Genomic DNA, 18,985 nt, shown 5'->3' on the forward strand with positions numbered 1-18,985 from the left:
GTGAAAGATAACCTTGGAATGATTGTGAAAGACCTTCAATTCTGGCGAGAATGTCGCAAGATTCTGGGCATTGAGGCGGAGTCACAAGAAGGTATGAAGCAGGAGGCTCTCGCCTGCCGAGCGTGTTGCGGTTCTATTGGGTGCCTTCTTTGGGGTTCCTCCCTGCTGACACACATCTGACTTCACTTGGGTGATGGACGTGCGGCATCCATCGGTAGATAGAGTGCATCGGCCACGAGCGCAATAGCCGTGTGCTGAATCGATGTTTATACCGCTAGTATTTACATATTTCTGTAGCTTTGTTGCGATGAGAGGTTACAGCGGCCTACCTAATAGGTCTAGATTTGGGCGAGGAGCACCATGACATCATATCTGGGTGTACGAGGACAGAATGAACTAACTATTGGCTTAGCGATCATCTTGGCATCTACATAGCTAGGTGCCCAAGTGCCCATGTCCTGGCACCTATACCTCACACAGGCCTAACCAATGGGCTTAAACAACGTATACAGGGCAGCCGGAGTATCAGCCTAGAATCAGTGCATAATCCTTGCCTCTATCGTGTCTGTGAGCCTGTTGCCGGGCTAGTCCAGCCACGAACAGTAGGAAAGAAGTGTACAATATGTTTCGTACAGTAGATGGAAGAAAATAAATGGAGACGGCAAAGGAAAAGAGGTCAAAAAATTGAACAGGATCCGCAGTATACCAGTGTAGGAACACTCCTCCCAAATAGTCCACATACATTAGCACCAAGAGAAAGAGATGCACGTAGAACGCTACAACTAGCCAGCAGGAATTCTAGGAAACAGGAGCAGTACCAAATGGTTGGTCATAGGGGTCCTCGCCTCACTTTTGACCGGGCTTAGCGCCCCTTCTAAACGCTGACATGACAGGCTGGGGTATATGATTGATCACACTTCGCTGAGCGCCCCACTCCAAGCAAACAGACAGGCAAAGAGGAGGCGCCTGGTCGGCGAGGATAAATGTGAGCGGTTGAGCCCCTCCTTCCTTCACTCTTGTCTTGTTACTGACCAAGGGCTCGATTAGCGCCCCTGGGAGAAGTTCTAACTCATCAAACCCTGAAATTTCCAAAAAAGAATTGTCACCTTATTGTATTTCTTGATGGGTCCTCGGAAAAAGAACAAGTCCAAGCCAGCAAGCAGCTCTCTCAATGAAAACGCCGTGGAAACAAACATCACTGGGCAGAAGAGCTCCGCGGTTCATGTGCAAGATAAACTTCCCAGGGACACCAGTTACCGCAGGACCGAAAGAGGAGAGACCGCTCTTGAGGGACGCGATGAGAGGGGCTTGTCCAGCATACGAGGAGCCGCAACAGCCGATGAAAAAAAGAATTCATGTCGACGCCCTGCATGTGGACATACTAAACAACAAGGACTTCGATCTGAAAGTGCTTGTCGAGCCTACAATCGAGGAACACATGACCGAGAAAGACATTATTGAGTACGGCATATGCGGTATTATGGTTAATCGAAGCTAATAAATTGCTCTAGCATAGTTGCCGTTCACGGCCTTGGAGCCCATCCCGGAGAAACTTGGGCTTACCGGAACCCGGAGACAAAGGTGGCCGTCTGCAACTGGCTAAAGGACGAGGGTATGCTCCGACAAGAGGTCCCGAACGCCCGTATCATGCAATTTGGGTATGGTGCCAAGTGGTTTGGAAGTTCTGCCGAACAACCTACCAAAACCTTGGTGAGCAATGTGAGTGAACGGTTACTCAGGCAGCTAGAGATTCACCGAAAGGTAAGCATTGGTTCATTCCTCTGACTATAGCCTCCTAAAGAGAACACATTACAGGACTATGCCCGACCATTGATTATCATCGCCCACAGCTTTGGAGGCCTACCTGTTATACACGCCCTCCGCAGATCCCGCGACGACCCCGATAAGTGGGGTAACACGTTTCAATTTACCTCTGGGCTGGTTCTTTTTGGTGTCCCATTCCGAGGAAGAGATGGCCCTTCAGTTAAGAAATGGGTTAAAAATATCAAAAAATACCATAAGGATCCGAATGTTCAAATCTGGTCAGAGACAATGTCCACGTCTATACCCGGAAGTCAATATCTTGGAGAATTATTGAGTCAGTATACAGAGACACGAGTTGACCATCCTATTCCTGTCTCTTGTTTCTGGGAACTAGACCCAAGTCCTGTGGGGAAAGTCTGGGGCGACCAAAATCCAAATCTGGTAGGCCACCTTACAGTGTTCTTCCATAATTATATTTCTATGCTGAGTGACATCTAGCCAAGGGAGTACCTTGTCTCTCGGACGTCGGCCTGTCTTGACCTCTCGGCGGGAGTCACTCAGGATTCACTTCAGCGACATCACTACAATTTACAGAAGTTTGAAGGTCCCAACGATGTAGAATGGAAGAAAATTGTCGCACCTCGTATTTGCAGCCTGGCCAAAAATTCTAGATTGTTTTTGGAAACATGGACAAGAGGTACGAAAGACCTTAACCGAACGTTTGTTGAAGCGAGGCTAAGTATCCAAGATGGTAAAGGGCAAAGAAATACCTCTCCAAGCTCGGATGACAACCAGAATTTTGTCTACGAAAAGCTATGTCCCATGGAAGGAGCTGCGTTCAATTCCTATGCAAACGAAGACATCACGACCTGCGACGAGCACACGCGCGAAAGGCTACTCGATACGATCGGCAAATGGGCTGATAGCCCAACGATTTGCGAGCATATATACTGGCTTCAAGGAAAAGCTGGCACCGGAAAGTCAACGATCGCGCGTACAGTAGCGGATAAGCTTAACAAGAAAGATCGCCTCGCGGCCAGCTTTTTCTTCAGGAGGAATGCAGGCGATCGCGGTCGTGCCAGCAAATTATTCACAACTATTGCTGCCCAGCTCGTCGAGAGAATGCCTGCCGTGGCTAAGTATATGCGAAGCGCTATCAAAGCCAACCGTCGTATCGTCACAACGGCGCTGGAAGAGCAATTTGAAAAACTTATCCTGCAGCCAATGGGGGCCGTCTCGCATGACAAATCCAAGCCCATGACGGTCGTGATCGACGCTCTAGATGAGTGCGAAGAAGATCGGGATATAATCAGGAAGATTATCAAATTACTGTTGCAGATCGATCCGGCTGTAATCCCGTTGAAGTTTTTCGTCACTAGCAGGCCTGAGCCTTGGGTTCGTCTCGGGTTCCAGGATGCTCAAGAAAAAGTAAAACTATTTGAGCTTCACACGATCCCGGAGGATATAATCAGGCAAGACATCACGATTTTCTTGGAATCTCGATTGGCCAAGATTCGGTGCGACTCCGAAATTGACTCTAGCTGGCCGGACAGAGCCACCTTCCAAAAGCTCCTGGAAAAATCTACCCCTCTTTTCATTTTCGCGGCTACTGCCTGTCGCTTCATCGAAGACTGCTACGAAGGCACGGGCGAGCCAGATGATCGACTTCAGATGATAATCCAATACAAGGCCCATGGAGTATTCAAAAATATATACCTACCTATTTTGGACCATATGGTTCACAAATTAGAGGGCTCCAGCCGTCGAAACGCATTGAGCGAGTTCAACCAAATTGTGGGCTCAATAGTCACACTGTCAAAACCTCTTGACATTGCATCACTGGCGACACTCCTCGGCATTTCCACTAGCTGCATCAGAAATAGATTGAAATTACTTCACTCTGTACTGGACTTCCCAAACGGTGCTACTACTGGCCCTGTGAGAGTATTTCACGAATCATTCCGAGATTTCCTCATTCGTCCTGACCCGGAAGACGTCCACGACTTCTGTATAGATGAGAAGGCTACTCACAAGACGCTTACAGAGAAATGCTTTGATCTGCTCTTCAGAGATAGGGAAGCTGCTTATCTGAAAAAGGATATCTGTGGACTAGAATCACCTGGTGAATCTCGTACTATCCTCGACCAACAAACGATTAACCGGTGCCTGCCATCAGCGGTTCAATATGCATGCCTTTACTGGGTGTATCACTTAAAGAGTAGCGGAGACAAGCTTCATGATGAACACCAGGTGTTCCGGTTCCTTCAGAGACATTTCCTCCACTGGCTTGAGGCCTTGAGTCTTTTAAACAAGATATCAGAGAGCATCAGGCTAATAGGAGAGTTACAGTCCCTAGTTAACGTAATTCATTTCTATGGCTATAGAGTTATGTTTATTTACTAACTATTAAGAAATAGTGCGATCAAAACCCCTCAATATCTGCTTTCTTACATGATGCGAAGCGCTTTGTCCTTAAAAATCGGCAGATCGCGGATGACGCACCTCTCCAGCTCTATTACTCAGGACTGATGTTTGCACCACGATCGGCAGTGATCTGCTCAGTGTTTGAGGGAAAATTGCCTGCTTGGAAGTGTCGCCTGCCACAAGTTGAGGAAAACTGGACTGCAGGCCTCCAGACTCTTGAGGGCCATGCACTGTCAATTTCATCACTGGCTTTCTCTCATGATGGTCTGGTTCTAGCGTCTGGATCAATTGATGAGACAGTGCGGCTCTGGGATACTGCGACAGGCGATCTAAAACATGTTCTCAGCGAACATTTACAGCCGGTTTTGTCAGTGGCATTCTCACCCAAAAGTCAATTACTTGCATCTGGCTCTGAGGACGAGACAGTGCGGCTCTGGGATGGTATGACGGGCAATGAATCACGAACTTTCAGCTCCGAGCCAAATCCGGTTGAGCTTGAATATTTGCCTTTCACGTATGACCCTGATGACACTATCGTGCCAATCAATTGCTTTGGAAAAGCTTTTCAAAAGAGTCAGTGGGGCTACGAGTGCCCGGTCAGTGAAGTGACCTTCTCGCATGACGGCCAAATGCTAGCATTTGCTTTTTGCTATACCAAAGACAGGTCCATGAGCACGATAGAGCTCTGGGATCTTGGAACAGACGAGAAAAAATATTCTTTCACAGGGCACTCCGATAGGATCAGCTCATTGGCCTTCCCCTCTTGCAACAGTCAAATACTAGCATCTGGCTCACAAGACGGGACAGTGCGCATCTGGGATACTACAACAGGGGAAGCAACCCAGATGATCAAGCACGGAATGATTCACAGAAATCAACGATTCTTTGTTTGGTCAGTGGCCTTTTGGCCTGATACCCAAATACTAGCATATGGCTCTAATGATGGAACGGTGCGGCTTTGGGATACTGCGACAGGCAAAGAAAAACAGATTTTCGAGGACGAAATGATTCGCAGCAATACAGTAACGACCAATATTTGGTCACTGGCCTTCTCGCCTGATGGCCAGGTACTGGCGTCCGGCTCTTCAGATGGGATAGTGCGGCTCTGGCATACTACAACGGGCAAGCTCCAACGGACTCTTGAGCTTCATTCCCATCGTCTTTCGGTAGCAATTTCACCCAACGGCCAGCTACTAGCGTCTGGCTCTTCAGATGGAACAGTGCGGCTCTGGGATACTGCAATAGATACTGCTCCCTTGACCCCTAAGAGCCATTCAGACCAGGTTTCATCGCTGGACTTCTCGCCTAACGGCCAACTCCTGGCATCTTGCTCAATCGATAAGACGATACGGCTTTGGGATACTGCGACGGGCAAATTGCGAAAAACCTGGCAGGCAGAAGATTGGATTCCCTCTGATGTCCAGTTTTCCAAAGATGGTTCATCGCTACAGACGAACAAGGACTCTTTCGAGGTTCGATCATTCTATGATTCCAATTTACCTTATGGGAAACAAGTGGACGTGGAAATATCTATCGAACAGAGCCAATGGATAAAATTGAACAATGAAAGAGTTCTATGGCTTCCTCCGGGCTCGCGGCCAAGCTGCTGGGCCGTTTTTGACAGCGCAATTGCCATAGGGCACGCATCAGGTTATATATCTTTTATCGATTTCGATCCTCCAGAAGCCTAAACCAATACTACTTCAAGTTAAAATCCTTCTTCTTTCATCTTAAATGGCAAGACACTCTGTCCTCCAGGGCTCTAAGTCGAAAAGAGACCCGCGTAGTACTAGTAACTAATGGGTGGCCCACAAGCCAATTTGAAATTGTCTTGGCGTGGAAGGCCCTGAAATAATTGAAGACTCGGAGGTTAAAAGGCGACACCGGTTTCGAGACCCGTCGCACTCACTAGTTATAAGGGAATTTACCCTTATCGCCCTTGAAGCCGCCCGTAACATCAGCGTCCCAAAATCACTCGGGTTCCCGATACAAATTTAGACTTGGCTGATCGACCGCCCCGGGCAATCATATACTATGTAGTAATAGTATGTTTAGTAATAATTATCTACCCAGGTTCTACCTTGGGCGAATATCCCGCAAACGGGTAGCCACTGCGCCACCAGGTGGTCCACCAGGGCCACCAGGCACTGGAATCGGTACACAGTATAAACTTGAATTTAAATCGCTCTCGCACTAGCCTTATTTGGATGTGAGAGCGCGCAACTGAATTTGGGGCAACTAATGGCGTCAACCCGATAACTCCGAGCCCGGATGCGCTTAATTTATTCAACTCGCAATCTAGGTGATCCTAACTGTAATATATGAAAGGAAGTCAGATAGGTCGCAGGTGAAAGTAAAACCATACCCTCCGCGATATCTGCGAATTATTTCCATCAATCCGAAGGTATACTAATATAGAGCACCATGTCGAATGCCCGCAAGCTCATCCTGATCACTGGTGGAACTGGTTTCATCGGAAACCATACAATTTCACAATTCCTCTCGAACGGATATCGAGTTCGAGCGACAGTATGAAACCAGGATACCCGTGACTGGTTCCTTTCTATCCATTCGAAACACCGGGACTCGCTGGAAACGCTGATCGTCGCTGATATCACAAAACCCGGGGCCTTTGATACGGCCGTCAAGGATGTTGATGGAATTGTCCATATGGCGTCTCAATTCACCTACAAGATCACCGACAATGAGAAGGATTCAATCATACCTGCTATGAATGGTACAAAGGGAATTTTGCAAAGCACGGTTTCCTTTGCGCCTAAGTTTAAGCGAGTTGTTTTAACTTCTTCGTTTGCCTCAATTGCCGACTTTTCCAAGGGTCTAAGACCGGGACACGTGTATGAGGAATCACAGTGGAGTTCTCTGACCTACCAGGCGACGAAGGATGATAAGAGAGGTCTTGCCTATGCTTGAGTCGAATTTCCCACACTCAACCCTACTGGCCTTTATACTAGGCTAACGATCAAATTGAACAGAGGTAGCAAAAAGCTTGCGGAAGAAGCAGCTTGGCAGTTCGTGGAAATTTCGTCCGGTGTGAAATTCTCTCTCGCAACCATAAATCCGACCATGGTATATGGGCCCGCGCTCCCGGATCAGCATCTCTCAAGAATCTGGGTCAATCTATGTCAGAAATATATGCGCTCATGAACGCATCTCTGACTGAAGTTCCACCCACGGCGCTGCCGGCCTTTGTGGATGTTAGGGATGTGGCGAGAGCCCACCTTCTGGCATTCGAGACAGATCAGCCACAGAGATTCCTCATTTCCGGAGGCGATTTTGACAAGCAGAAGGTTTGTGATCTGCTTCGAGATCAGATACCCGAGCTGAAGAGTCGGGTGCCTGTAGGAAACCCAGGAAAGCCAAGCGTTGGTCAGCACTACGAGGTCGACTGTTCCCGAGCTAGAAGCGTTCTTGGAATCGAGTTCCGGCCCTTTAACGAAACCTTCTTGGATATGGCTCACGCCTTTTTAGATATGGAGAAGGCCGATAAAGAGTCCTCTCTCTGAACAAGGTTGTCTAGAAGGGCAGCAGAATATGATTTATCTTCGTGACTTAACTCTGTTATTATCGAAGGTCCACTTTGTTTTAGATTGGATACTTGGTTTTTCCTTTGAATCAATACTTCTACTTTGCTTTTTATAATCATTCTGATGCGTAAAGTTTTGCAGGTTTGACTCTTTAGAAACAGGGATTCGTGGGTCCTGGCAGCCTTGATTACCTCTACTTATATAACCTTTCAAATGTATTATTTTAAGTCTATATATTTTAACTACGAGTCTATACCATGATTGGTTCTCAAAGACACGTACTATCTATAAAGCGTAGAAGTAGAAATGATTAAGCTTGCAGTCCTTCGTCGAGGTAAGAAAAATTGACACCTATGTTCTACACACTAAATACAAAATGTGAGGTTAAGCTGGCCCTGAAGGGTCCTAGTATCTACGGAGTATATCGGGGAGAAAAAGACATGCTAACCAGGTTTTGATCTATCTAGTGGAAAAGCTGAAAAGGGCAAACACTTGATTACTAGAGCCAGAATATAGACTAACATCGGTCCATCCACACTCGATCTCTAATTGAAGTTTCCACACTCAGATACGCCCCTTTGAGAAGGAAGATACCCACTGCTCGGTCGTCAGAAGCTGGTCGGCGATCACAGGCCAAATCAAATTAACTGCTGCATTTTTCAACTCAATTGAAAACGCCGCAGTTGCATCAGTACTGATTCGAAAGTTAGCAGCATTCGTCACAAAACCTTCAGAATTTAGTATCAGAAGTAGATTGAAACTCACATCAAAGTGACATGGAAGCCACTATTCAAACGGAAGGAATTATCAGTAAATCGTGCAATCAAAAGATCGGGTAATTGAAGGAGACTTACATTTCACGAGCAGCACGCGCAGTAGACTCCACACATGTGTTGGTGGCTAACCCCGCTAACACGACGTGAGTAATATCATGCTGCCGGAGTTGATACTCCAGGTCGGTGTTCGAAAATGAACTGGAGTTATCTGAGTAAGCTTCGTTCTCTATGCAAGAGAGAGAATTGCTTTAATAAGATTGGTCTTCCAATACTACTAACCTGCTGTTCCAGTGTCGAGAGACAACTACATCGCCATTGCTAGGCTGAGGTTCCAGTTCTTTCAGAATCTGACCACCAAACCTTTCGGAAAAGGCCACATTCTGTTTGATTTTAACTTGCGACGCGTTCATGTGGTTCCAGCCCGAGTAAGTTCCATCCTTGGTGATCTGATGGAGACCATAGAAGATAGGAATGCGAGCATCTCTTGCGCCGGCAACCAGCTCCTTTATATGTTCAAGAGAGTTGGACGCCTCCAAACTAGGCTTGATGAGAGGGAACAACTGTCCATCGGGGTGAAGAAAGTCATTTAGCGGATCGATAAGGAGGACAGCAGTTCGTTGGCTCATGGTTGCAAACAATTGAGTAAAATGTTTGTTCAATGTATGTCAAGTTAAACTGCTATACCTGGTCTTCCTTCTTATATATCCTATCCAAATGGTTGATTTATAAGAGCATCGGTGTTCGGTACTACTATTTGATCATTGAAAGTTGCGAGAAATAAAGTATTATTCAACAAAAAGAAAGACTCCCCAGATTACGTCTGACTTGCGTCGAGGACATGCAGAAAAAAGTATGTATCGATCTTTAGGCGCTGTGACTTCCGTTTTGAGACTAGTGTGGCGAAAGGGCGGGATCGGGTGGCCGTGGACAACGAATGTCGCAATCATCCTTTTCTCTAGACATACTAGTACTCCGTAATGTACCGGATAATGTCTGGCAACTCTTGGCGGCCGCCTTCCGTTCTAGAGCTCACCTCGTCGCCGCTTTTTCTCACTGGGTAGAATTAAGCACAGCCCTGACCGATATGTAATCAGACTGTTCACTCAATGAGCCTGGTATGAGCACCCTGATTTGCTCAGTGATCATTATGATCTGATCACTGACCCCGGCTTACTTACTAAGCCAGCTCATGCAGGGCGATATGAGTAAGCAAGGTCAATAAAACGCGACGTGTTTGTTAGCTTAACTATTTTAATTAAGTTGGCGTTGTACCCCGGTCAATTTCGTTCTACTCAGTCTTTCAAATCGATAGCTGATGTAATTTTCCTAGGAATATCCTTATTTATCTTGTATATTGGTCAGGTTCGGAGGAACTATATAGGCAGATGTGTAATTCTTAGATAGATTATGTGAATTATTTTGTTTTTATTGGATATCGATTTAATAATTCACAATTTCACAAATGGTTGTTTACTCTACTTAATATTGTGTATTGTGGTCTTATAATGTCTTACCTCTACTAGAATATAAAGTTAAAAAGAACGAAAAAGTAAGATTTTATTGGGAAAACAGTTTTCCCAGTTTTCCACTGATCTTCCCTTTGGATCAGGGAGGTATAAGAATGTGTATGTTACGCGCTACTGGCCAAGCGCGATGAAACGGGATTTCCTGGGTGATACTTGCCTCATGTACTCAGGCCTTCAAGCTAGCCCACAACAGTACCGTCACATACGATGCTTTACACGGGCTTGGGTCTTTAGGATGTTTGCGAAGGTGCGTCGGTCGAGTGCGCCAAGTAGGTCAGTCCGGAGAGCTCCCATATTTGTAGGATGCTTGGCTTAATATCGAACAGTGAACTAGATCGACAATAGATCCAAGTGACAGTGTGTAATTGATCGCAAAGAAGTAGATACGTCTGCGTAAAGGAACGTCCTTATATATCCAGTTCTTCTGCCTGTGGTATGTCGTGTGGTCTACTTGGTGGTATACTAAGTTAGATCACACAAACTACATAATTACCCGTTGACATGGCCTTCTGTATACTGTGTGGTTACGTAACGAGCAAAATTGCCGTTGCACTTACTTATAGTAATGGTGAGAGTAGAAACGACGCCGATTCCTGCGTCGCGCTAACCGCTTTGCCGTCTAGTGCGGTACTCGTCGGGGCGGTTAGGAGACCGGTTCCTCCTCCCTCCTTTCGCATGACCGCCTGATCGTGTGTGCACCTGGCATGGCCGAATCCTTGCTGAGGGTGGTTAGTTCTCGGGTGCTCATCGGTAGCTAACAACCCCTCATGTTGCAGGGTCCGTGACAATATTGGCCTACTGCACATACCAAATTGACCCAAAAACGTCTAGTAATGAGGCCAGTATCACCAGCCATGAACAGAATGATGGGTGGTTGGCTAGAGACTTGACTATTTCCACGCCAGGTCCTTTGTCCTTGCTCTTTGTCTTGCTGGTCTACTCGGGCCTTGTTTCCCGTTCTCAGGTATATAGACCCCCTAAATATTTTAACTTCTCGTGCGAAGCTTGAATTTCCTTTTGTAAGGATGTTCCGGGATAAAAGCCGAGAGCCGAGCACAGACTGAGTTTTAGTGGAATCAACGTGGTGGTACCTGGTGGTACCTGGTGGGAACGGTCGGCTGTCCAACGAGATCCCTCAGATCACCCACATGATGGATGATCTTCAGAGTTCGGCCAAGTCTTGTTTCATCGCACAAATTCACCGGCCAGCCACGCTTGACGGAACTAATGATGGAGCTGCATCCATCCACGCCGCCCTTGCTGTGCTTTGGATAAGCATAGACAAACTGAGTCGTTCCTCGGAAATGAAACTCCACTCGCCACCATCAAATTCCATGTTCTCGGGCTATTAAGGTAGTCCGCTGTCTACTGGATTAGTTTATAGGAGAACACTGGACATAAAAGAAACGAACTTTACCCAACCGAGAGACCCCCGAACAGCGACACAAAACACTCGTTACCTGTGTCGTGCCTCCGCCATGATGGCCTTTGCAAGTCAATTTAAGCTCGCAGTCTCAATAGCAGCAATCGCCCAGCTAGCTTTTGCAGCGAACAACAAGAACACCACCATTAATTCGCAAATCCGTCTCGCGTACCATGGCGACAACGGCATGATGGTATCGTGGAACACGTTCCACAAGCTCGGCAAGCCTACAGTTCACTTTGGCGTCTCGGCTAGCAACCTCAACGAGACGGCTTCCTCGAAGATTTCAGTCACCTACCCAACCTCATTGACTTATAACAACCATGTCCTCCTCACAGGCCTATCTCCTGACACCACTTACTTCTACCTGCCCGTCCACCTGGCCGACTCCCACTCGATGGTGCCCTACAACTTCACCACCAGCAGGGCTGCTGGCGACAAGACGCCCTTCTCCGTCGCGGTGGTTGTCGACCTCGGTACCATGGGCACCCGGGGCCTGACCACTAGCGCTGGCACGGGTGTCAAGCCCCAGAACATCCTGAAGCCCGGAGAGACCAACACCATCGAGTCACTGACCAAATACCAGAACGATTTCGACTTTATTTGGCACCCTGGTGACATTGCGTATGCGGACTACTGGCTCAAGGAGGAACTTCAGGGCTTCTTGCCAAACACTACTATTGAAGATGGCCATATCGTTTACGAATCCATTCTTAATGACTACTACGACCAGATGATGGCAGTTACCGCCACCAAGCCCTACATGGTCGGCCCTGGCAACCACGAAGCCACGTGCGATAACGGCGGCACCACCGACAAAGCCCACAACATTACTTACACAGCTGACATCTGCGTCGTGGGTCAGACCAACTTCACCGGCTATAAGAACCATTTCCGCATGCCGAGTGATATTTCGGGTGGTACAGGAAACTTCTGGTACTCTTTCGACAGCGGTATGGTGCATTTTGTCCAGCTCGATACTGAGACCGACCTCGGTCACGGCCTGATCGGTAACGACGAAGTTGGCGGTTCTGAAGGCATGAACGCTGATCCCGTCAATGCCACAATGGATGCGCAGACTAAGTGGCTCGAAGCCGACCTGGCCGCCGTCGACCGTGCCAAAACTCCCTGGGTCATTGTTGCCGGCCACCGCCCGTGGTATCTCAGCCATGCTAACGCGTCAGGTACCATCTGCTGGTCCTGTAAGGACGTTTTTGAGCCGCTGTTCGTCAAGCACAGCGTTGATCTGGTACTCTCTGGCCACTCCCACGTCTACGAGCGCCAAGCTCCCATTAATAACAACGTCTACGACACTGCCGAGCTCAACAACCCTACCGCTCCGTGGTATATCACTAATGGTGCTGCCGGTCATTATGATGGCCTCGATGCCCTCGATGTCCCGCGCAAGAACTACAGCCGCTTCGGTCTTGATACATCCAATGCTACCTACGGCTGGTCTAAGCTGACTTTCCACAACTGCACCCACATATCCCATGATTTTGTCGCCAGCAACAACGGCAGCATCATCGACACTGCCACACTCTTCAAGAACCGCAACTGCAGCACCGGCAAAATTACCAAAACCAACTCTCGCATTGGTATCGCTTAGGCTGGTGCTGCCGTCGCTCTACGAGTCTCCAGCTACGTGTAGGGTCCTCTTGTTACCTTTTTCGCTGCTACTCGTATGATGGGTTTTCTTGAAGGCGAACTGTGCTGTGAAGTGTAAAGACATATCCAGATACCAAAGTAAAAGTTGATCACAAAGAACTAATACAAGATGATAAGCAAGTGTCCTTATATATCCAGTCCCTTGTAGCGTAGTCTATAAATGGGTAGTCAGGGTGGTATACTAGATTACCGAAACTAGCAGTCCCTTTAGTGTACCCAGCTGTATGCTTTGTAAGTCACAATATTCCCAATTACGCAGGTGGGAATAATCCAGGATTTTATCCGTGTTGAGTATATCAGTAGACTTTTAAGTTTATAGACTCGAAAAGAGAAGACCATGATTAATGAAGTCGAACCAGGTTCGTAAGCTCTGCTATAACCTTTTTTTCTGATTGGATTGGTATTTGGCTAATGAACAACACCAGATAGACATGAAGAAAATTTGAATATTGTTCTAACGATATTCTAGAAGACCGAATATCTGTTCAAATGATCAATTACTCTGCGGTACTGTAGTACACTTATATTCACCGTTTGTCAACGGTGTGTGCATTGAGCTGATTCAGAGTTTAGTTGAAATAGATTGCTCTGTCGACTGAAAGAATATGATATGGGTGTGTTTTTCGCAAGGGTATTCGTCTAGATTAGAATTATACTAGAAGTGATGACTGATTTATAGAAGAAATTTACACGCCACAGGATTCATATACTTTTAATACACGATACACTAGGCTAATAGTTAGGGGGTAGTGCTAGCTAGCTGACTTAGCTTTTATTTACTATATTGTTCTACTTAAACTAATATGACTTAAGATAGTGTGGGAATATAGGTAAATAAGGTAGTAGGATGAAACAAGAAGACTAGCCTGTACCCGTTTGCTGACTCCTCTTGTGATCTTTTTGCCCTTACCCAGTATTCTATTTCCTTTGACTTCACACTGACAGCCCCTATTGTACCCGACTGACCAGGTCCTGCTAAGGCTATACAAGTGAGTCCGGCTTGTTCTGCCGTGATAGACCGCCTCCTATCGATCACTGAGTGTTACACATTCCTCACATAACCCCATTGACCTGATCACTGAGTCTGAGCCTGAACGCCCTCATAAAATCTGTGGCAGCCGAGACAGGAAAGACTCACCCGCCAGACATTATTTAGTCTATATAGGTGCATATATTTGGCAGTCATTGCGCGCCTCCTTGAAAAGGAGTGGCCCACATTGGAGGCTCTCAGGCTGTCTGCTAGTCGCCAAGTCGCGCCATGCCGCTTTACCCAGGAGCTTCCCAAGGATGCGATGAATGCCGCCGACGCCGCAAGAAGGTATGGATATTCTTCCGTTCCTTGAGTGATACGCTAGGCTGTATTAATCCTGAAAACGATAAGTGTGATCTTAACAAGCCTGAGTGTCTTCGATGTTGCAAAGCTGGTATCAAATGCAGCGGCCCAAAAGATTCACGGACGTTCATCAATCGGAACGCTACAAATTTGACCCAAGAAAGTGATAAAAAAGCGCTAGTCTCCGCATTAAGAAATAGAAGAAAGCCGAAGTCAACCGTCGCCAACTTTGAGAGCTCAAGTACTGGCTCGGATAATTCTTCATCCCGAAGAACTACACTAGCTGTCACTAACCCCATTCTGCCCTCTGATATAATTTCCATTGATTTTCCTGGGCGCTTGACTTTCTTGGCATTGATTAACGACTTTCATCCTGTTCCCCTGGGAGGTATATTCAGCGGGGATAGAATATCGCGAGATGACCCCAATTATTCCAGCGCAGCTTTGTGCATTCGAGCTTTACTGCAGTTCACATCTTTGCGGGATTGACTCACTCAACTTACCCATCTTCAGTCTCCTCGCAACTTATATGGGAAACTTGAAAAATGACAAAAAGCTCGCACAACTCGCACAATCATCATACACATCCGCCTTGAAAAAGTCGCGGCCGCACATCCAGAAGGTCATAGAGAATGGCCAACGCAGTGCCCAACCAAAGGCCAACCTTGAGTTGATTTTGCTACTAGCCATAGCATTTCTGGCATTTGAAGTGAGAATTAGGTCCATATATGAAAAAGAAGAAGTTTCACTTCTTTTCCTGACCGCTTTTTCCAGTTCGTGAACGAAAATGAATACTCAGAAGCAGCCCTGTTGGCCCACATCGGTGGCGTGTTAAGCATCTTGGAGCTCTATGGGCCGAGCAATATCTCTTAGCCGCATATGCGACAAGCTTTTAGTGGATTTAGGGGGATCTTTGTACGCTTTCAATATTTACTACTCTTGCTTTGACTGACGATTCTACAGCTTCCTGTTGGAATTAACAAACATACCCGAAGCTTCCTAGCAGATTCAGATTGGATACACCTCCCATTTCTGAATAGTAAGAAGACCAGAAAGGAGCTTCTTCACGATATTGCGTTGCCGATACCAGGACTTTTCTACCAAACAGATCGATGGCTCGATGGGCATTCCGCTTCCAACAATTCCGACCACCAAGAGATCTCAGACTCTCCAGATCAAAATCTAGAAACCGGTTTCTCACTTCTAAATGATCACCAGATCATCTTCGATCAACTAGAAGAGTGGGAAAGCAACTGGAAAGCATCCGAACAAGGCCCTCTGTATTGGTATTCGGATATCCCAATGCCCAGCAAATTTATTGACGTCGACTCAGTCTGTATACCTTCATTCCCAAATGAAACATATCAAGTTCGCTTCCAAAATACCCAAAAGGCAGGTCTTGCTGTGACCTTCTGGTCCTTTCGTCTGGAACTTCTTATGGGAATGATCAAACTCCAGCGAAGCTTATGTGGCCCACAGGCTGAATCGTTGGAGAGAAACATGGCCATGGCGGAAGAGACAGCTTGTTTGATTCTGCAAACTGCACCATATCTTACATGTTGTTTTGAGGGTGCGGTGGCTTCAAAAGCACCGCTTCGGACTATAACGAGATACTTTGAGCTGGCAGCTTTGGATCAAGACTTGTATTTGCCGGCAGTTAGCATTTGAGCGTGAAACGGCTATTTCCTTCCCAGTATCTATGAAAATAAAATGTGTATCACGAGATATGATAAACAAACAAAGGCCTGGTGTGCAATTATCCTGTATTCCAGAAACAAACGAAGTGAGAGATCCAAAAACTCAATCTTTCGGCTGTTGGTGTGAACAGTTCTTCAGAACAGCCACCGCAGCCAAACGCAAAAAGAAGAAGACGAATATGGCGCCGCCCGGATTCGAACCGGGGCCACCTCGGATTGGAAATGTTGCTATTCACTATAGAACAGCAATCGACCACAACGAGGCATCTTAACCAACTTGACTACAGCACCTGATTGGATACATAAGCGCTCGGCTATTAGTACTATACTTTAGAAACACAATAAAATAACTAAGCGATGCTACACACCATCCATCTCAACAGATCATTTCTCGAGATTCTCTATACAAACCACCCTCTACCATGCCGAGAATCAAACAGGCCGCATCAGACAAGGCCTTATCTGTTCCCTATCGTAAAACCTGTTCTCTTACACTTAGACATACGGACAATCCTCACAGAAGCACAGAGGAAATATTGAACTTAGAACAATGTAATCCAGGAGCTTCCGTCAATCCAAAAACATCGATCATATATTTGCACGCCTGATAATGCCTGATATTGTGGCCAGCACACAAAATTCCTACGAATTTTGTTGGTATAGTGATTCTCGCTCAATAATAGAGGGAGAGAAGTGCCAGTTCAGCTCTCTCACTTTTCAGCCAGAGGAACACAAAGCCACGAAACTCGAGGCAGATTGTTAATGATGAGGCTAAACGGGCCAGCATTCTTGATAATCAGTTTTCAGCTTGAATTCTTATGTATGCGGGATTCGGGCAACCGTTACAATTGTTACAATTGGCTAGCCTGGCCTGCTAATAGTTCGGGGACGAGAACTTGAAGGACGTCGAGGAAAGGAATTTATCTTCTTAATTACTGGTACTATTATTACTATCAGTAGCATGCTTCTTAGTCGGGTGTCAGCTCCGAGCCTTCAATACTAGTAGACTCCAACTAGTACGCACTAGTTATGAAACCCCCATCAGAACTCAGGGAGTCAGGGGTAAACAATTCAGAAATCTTCGTAGCATCTGAGGATCGCATAAGATCACCTGATCTGATTTCTGTCAGAACCTGAAACGATTGATTACCCAGCCTCGGAGGTTCGGGCAGATGATCTCCAGCAATTTGTCATCCCCATTTCAAATCGGCCATGGCATCAAAGTATTGTAAACAAAGATTGAAGAGTACAAATACATATGCCCTGGTCCTAACCCTACTGCATAATAGATAGGATCTATCTTCATTGGCATCTAGCGAAGTCTTAATATTTTCAAAAGGTACGCACTTTTATGTCTTTCACAATGTTGCTTTCGCCCCAAGATGGCATGTCACTCTCCTAAAAGGCCTCGCCTACTGACAAGCAATAGCCTCTCCTCTCTCAGTCACGCAAGAATCCAAAATGGGCAAGCTGCAGGGCAAAGTCGCTCTTGTTACAGGCGGTAACAGCGGAATTGGGCGCGCAATCGCTGACCAATTTGCGGAGGAGGGAGCAGCTCACATCTACATCGTCGGTCGTCGGCAAACAGAATTGGATAAAGCTGCCACCGACCTCGGCTCTAAAGCTACATGCATTCAAGCCGACATCACCCAACTAGCCGAGCTGGACAACGTCTATTCCCGAATCGCGAAGGACAATCGAAAATTAGATATCGTGGTTGCCAATGCTGGCCGTGTTGAGAATCGTTCAATTGTAGAAGTTGATGTGGATCACTTCGATCGTATATTTGATTTAAATGTGCGGAGTACCTTTTTCACTGTTCAAAAAGCGATACCCTTACTCAACGGCAACGCGTCGGTAATATTCGTTTCCTCCTCGATGAATGTTCGAAGTGATGCCGGAGCGAGCGTTTATAACGCCTCGAAGGCGGCCGTGCATTCTCTTGCCAAAACATTCGCCGTTGAGTTGATTCCCCGTGGCGTTCGGGTCAACACCCTCAGCCCTGGTCCGGTTGATACGCCTATTGTGGAAACCGTTGCAAAGACTCCAGAGGATGCAGCCGCCTTTCGAAAGTGGGCTGCGACCGAAGTTCCGATGGGTCGAATGGGACAGCCGCGAGAAGTTGCTGCAGCTGCGGTTTTTCTAGCTTCGAACGAGAGTAGTTTCTCGACTGGAATGGAACTACGAGTTGATGGAGGTCATGCTGAGCTCCAACATCCACAGAAGACCTCTCTATTCTAAGCTATACCTAGGAATTATACCATATTTGAAATAGACTTGGAGTATTACCAGTAATATTCCTGTAACATTACCTATACTAGTAGTACAGTACTGTTCTCTCAAGGATGCAATACTCCAATTATCTTCAACGTATAGAGTAGGCACTATACTAGTAGGCAATTCGAGTTTTCTCTCCATAGGGATGCTAGCAAACTTACAAGTCAAATATAAGAAGCTCCAGGGCTGAAGTGGGCCGAGAATCTAGAGTTTGAGAAGCTTGAATAAAGGACTCGGGGTGTGTGGTGACACCGTACTGCCAGTGTCCAGTTGGTATATTATCTTTAGATCAATGGCTAGTAGATTGAGATAGCTGATCTCTAAAATACCTACTCCCTAGCCGGGCACTCATATATCAACGTAAAGATTAAGAAATATCATCATTGCTCATAATGCGAATGCAGGCTGAACGAGGCCAGTAAACAAGATTGGAGAAACGAATCCAGAATTACCCACAATGGAGAACCAAGAGTTCAAGTTTACAACCAAAAACGCCGGCGGAAAGATAAAACCAAATATGATATATACAAAGATGGCAACAAAACCCACACC

The 18,985-nt window shown here is 46.5% G+C and overlaps 8 protein-coding genes across 8 annotated transcripts; 7 read left to right on the forward strand and 1 right to left on the reverse strand.

The window, feature by feature from the left end:
• Positions 1-1,171: 1,171 nt before the first annotated feature.
• N7509_003995 (uncharacterized protein) lies at positions 1,172-2,262 on the forward strand (the record flags this gene model as incomplete). Its single annotated transcript, XM_056628632.1, has 3 exons — positions 1,172-1,461; positions 1,512-1,710; positions 1,792-2,262. The coding sequence occupies 3 exons, from the start codon at positions 1,172-1,174 to the stop codon at positions 2,260-2,262; spliced, it is 960 nt and encodes a 319-aa protein (XP_056491366.1).
• A 188-nt stretch (positions 2,263-2,450) lies between these two features.
• Positions 2,451-5,879, forward strand: N7509_003996 (WD40 repeat domain-containing protein; the record flags this gene model as incomplete). Its single annotated transcript, XM_056628633.1, has 3 exons — positions 2,451-2,461; positions 2,544-4,125; positions 4,182-5,879. The coding sequence occupies 3 exons, from the start codon at positions 2,451-2,453 to the stop codon at positions 5,877-5,879; spliced, it is 3,291 nt and encodes a 1,096-aa protein (XP_056491367.1).
• A 733-nt stretch (positions 5,880-6,612) lies between these two features.
• Positions 6,613-7,119, forward strand: N7509_003997 (uncharacterized protein; the record flags this gene model as incomplete). Its single annotated transcript, XM_056628634.1, is given in 2 exon segments — positions 6,613-6,717; positions 6,730-7,119. 2 exon segments carry the CDS (start codon positions 6,613-6,615, stop codon positions 7,117-7,119), a joined length of 495 nt encoding a protein of 164 aa, XP_056491368.1.
• A 230-nt stretch (positions 7,120-7,349) lies between these two features.
• On the forward strand, positions 7,350-7,712 carry N7509_003998 (uncharacterized protein; the record flags this gene model as incomplete). The annotated part of the gene is made up of 1 exon (XM_056628635.1): positions 7,350-7,712. The coding sequence occupies one exon, from the start codon at positions 7,350-7,352 to the stop codon at positions 7,710-7,712; it is 363 nt and encodes a 120-aa protein (XP_056491369.1).
• A 585-nt stretch (positions 7,713-8,297) lies between these two features.
• N7509_003999 (cysteine hydrolase family protein) lies at positions 8,298-9,135 on the reverse strand (the record flags this gene model as incomplete). Its single annotated transcript, XM_056628636.1, has 4 exons — positions 8,298-8,427; positions 8,499-8,519; positions 8,588-8,707; positions 8,789-9,135. The coding sequence occupies 4 exons, from the start codon at positions 9,133-9,135 to the stop codon at positions 8,298-8,300; spliced, it is 618 nt and encodes a 205-aa protein (XP_056491370.1).
• Positions 9,136-11,513: 2,378 nt separating this feature from the next.
• N7509_004000 (purple acid phosphatase family protein) lies at positions 11,514-13,067 on the forward strand (the record flags this gene model as incomplete). The annotated part of the gene is made up of 1 exon (XM_056628637.1): positions 11,514-13,067. One exon carries the CDS (start codon positions 11,514-11,516, stop codon positions 13,065-13,067), a length of 1,554 nt encoding a protein of 517 aa, XP_056491371.1.
• A 1,317-nt stretch (positions 13,068-14,384) lies between these two features.
• Positions 14,385-16,127, forward strand: N7509_004001 (uncharacterized protein; the record flags this gene model as incomplete). The annotated part of the gene is made up of 2 exons (XM_056628638.1): positions 14,385-14,444; positions 15,423-16,127. 2 exons carry the CDS (start codon positions 14,385-14,387, stop codon positions 16,125-16,127), a joined length of 765 nt encoding a protein of 254 aa, XP_056491372.1.
• A 1,490-nt stretch (positions 16,128-17,617) lies between these two features.
• On the forward strand, positions 17,618-18,397 carry N7509_004002 (SDR family NAD(P)-dependent oxidoreductase; the record flags this gene model as incomplete). Its single annotated transcript, XM_056628639.1, has 1 exon — positions 17,618-18,397. One exon carries the CDS (start codon positions 17,618-17,620, stop codon positions 18,395-18,397), a length of 780 nt encoding a protein of 259 aa, XP_056491373.1.
• Positions 18,398-18,985: the final 588 nt, after the last annotated feature.

Source organism: Penicillium cosmopolitanum (assembly GCF_028827165.1).
Source record: "Penicillium cosmopolitanum strain IBT 29677 chromosome Unknown utg000005l:1.0-4006212.0:1.0-4009387.0, whole genome shotgun sequence".
Taxonomy (NCBI): Eukaryota; Fungi; Ascomycota; class Eurotiomycetes; order Eurotiales; family Aspergillaceae; genus Penicillium; species Penicillium cosmopolitanum.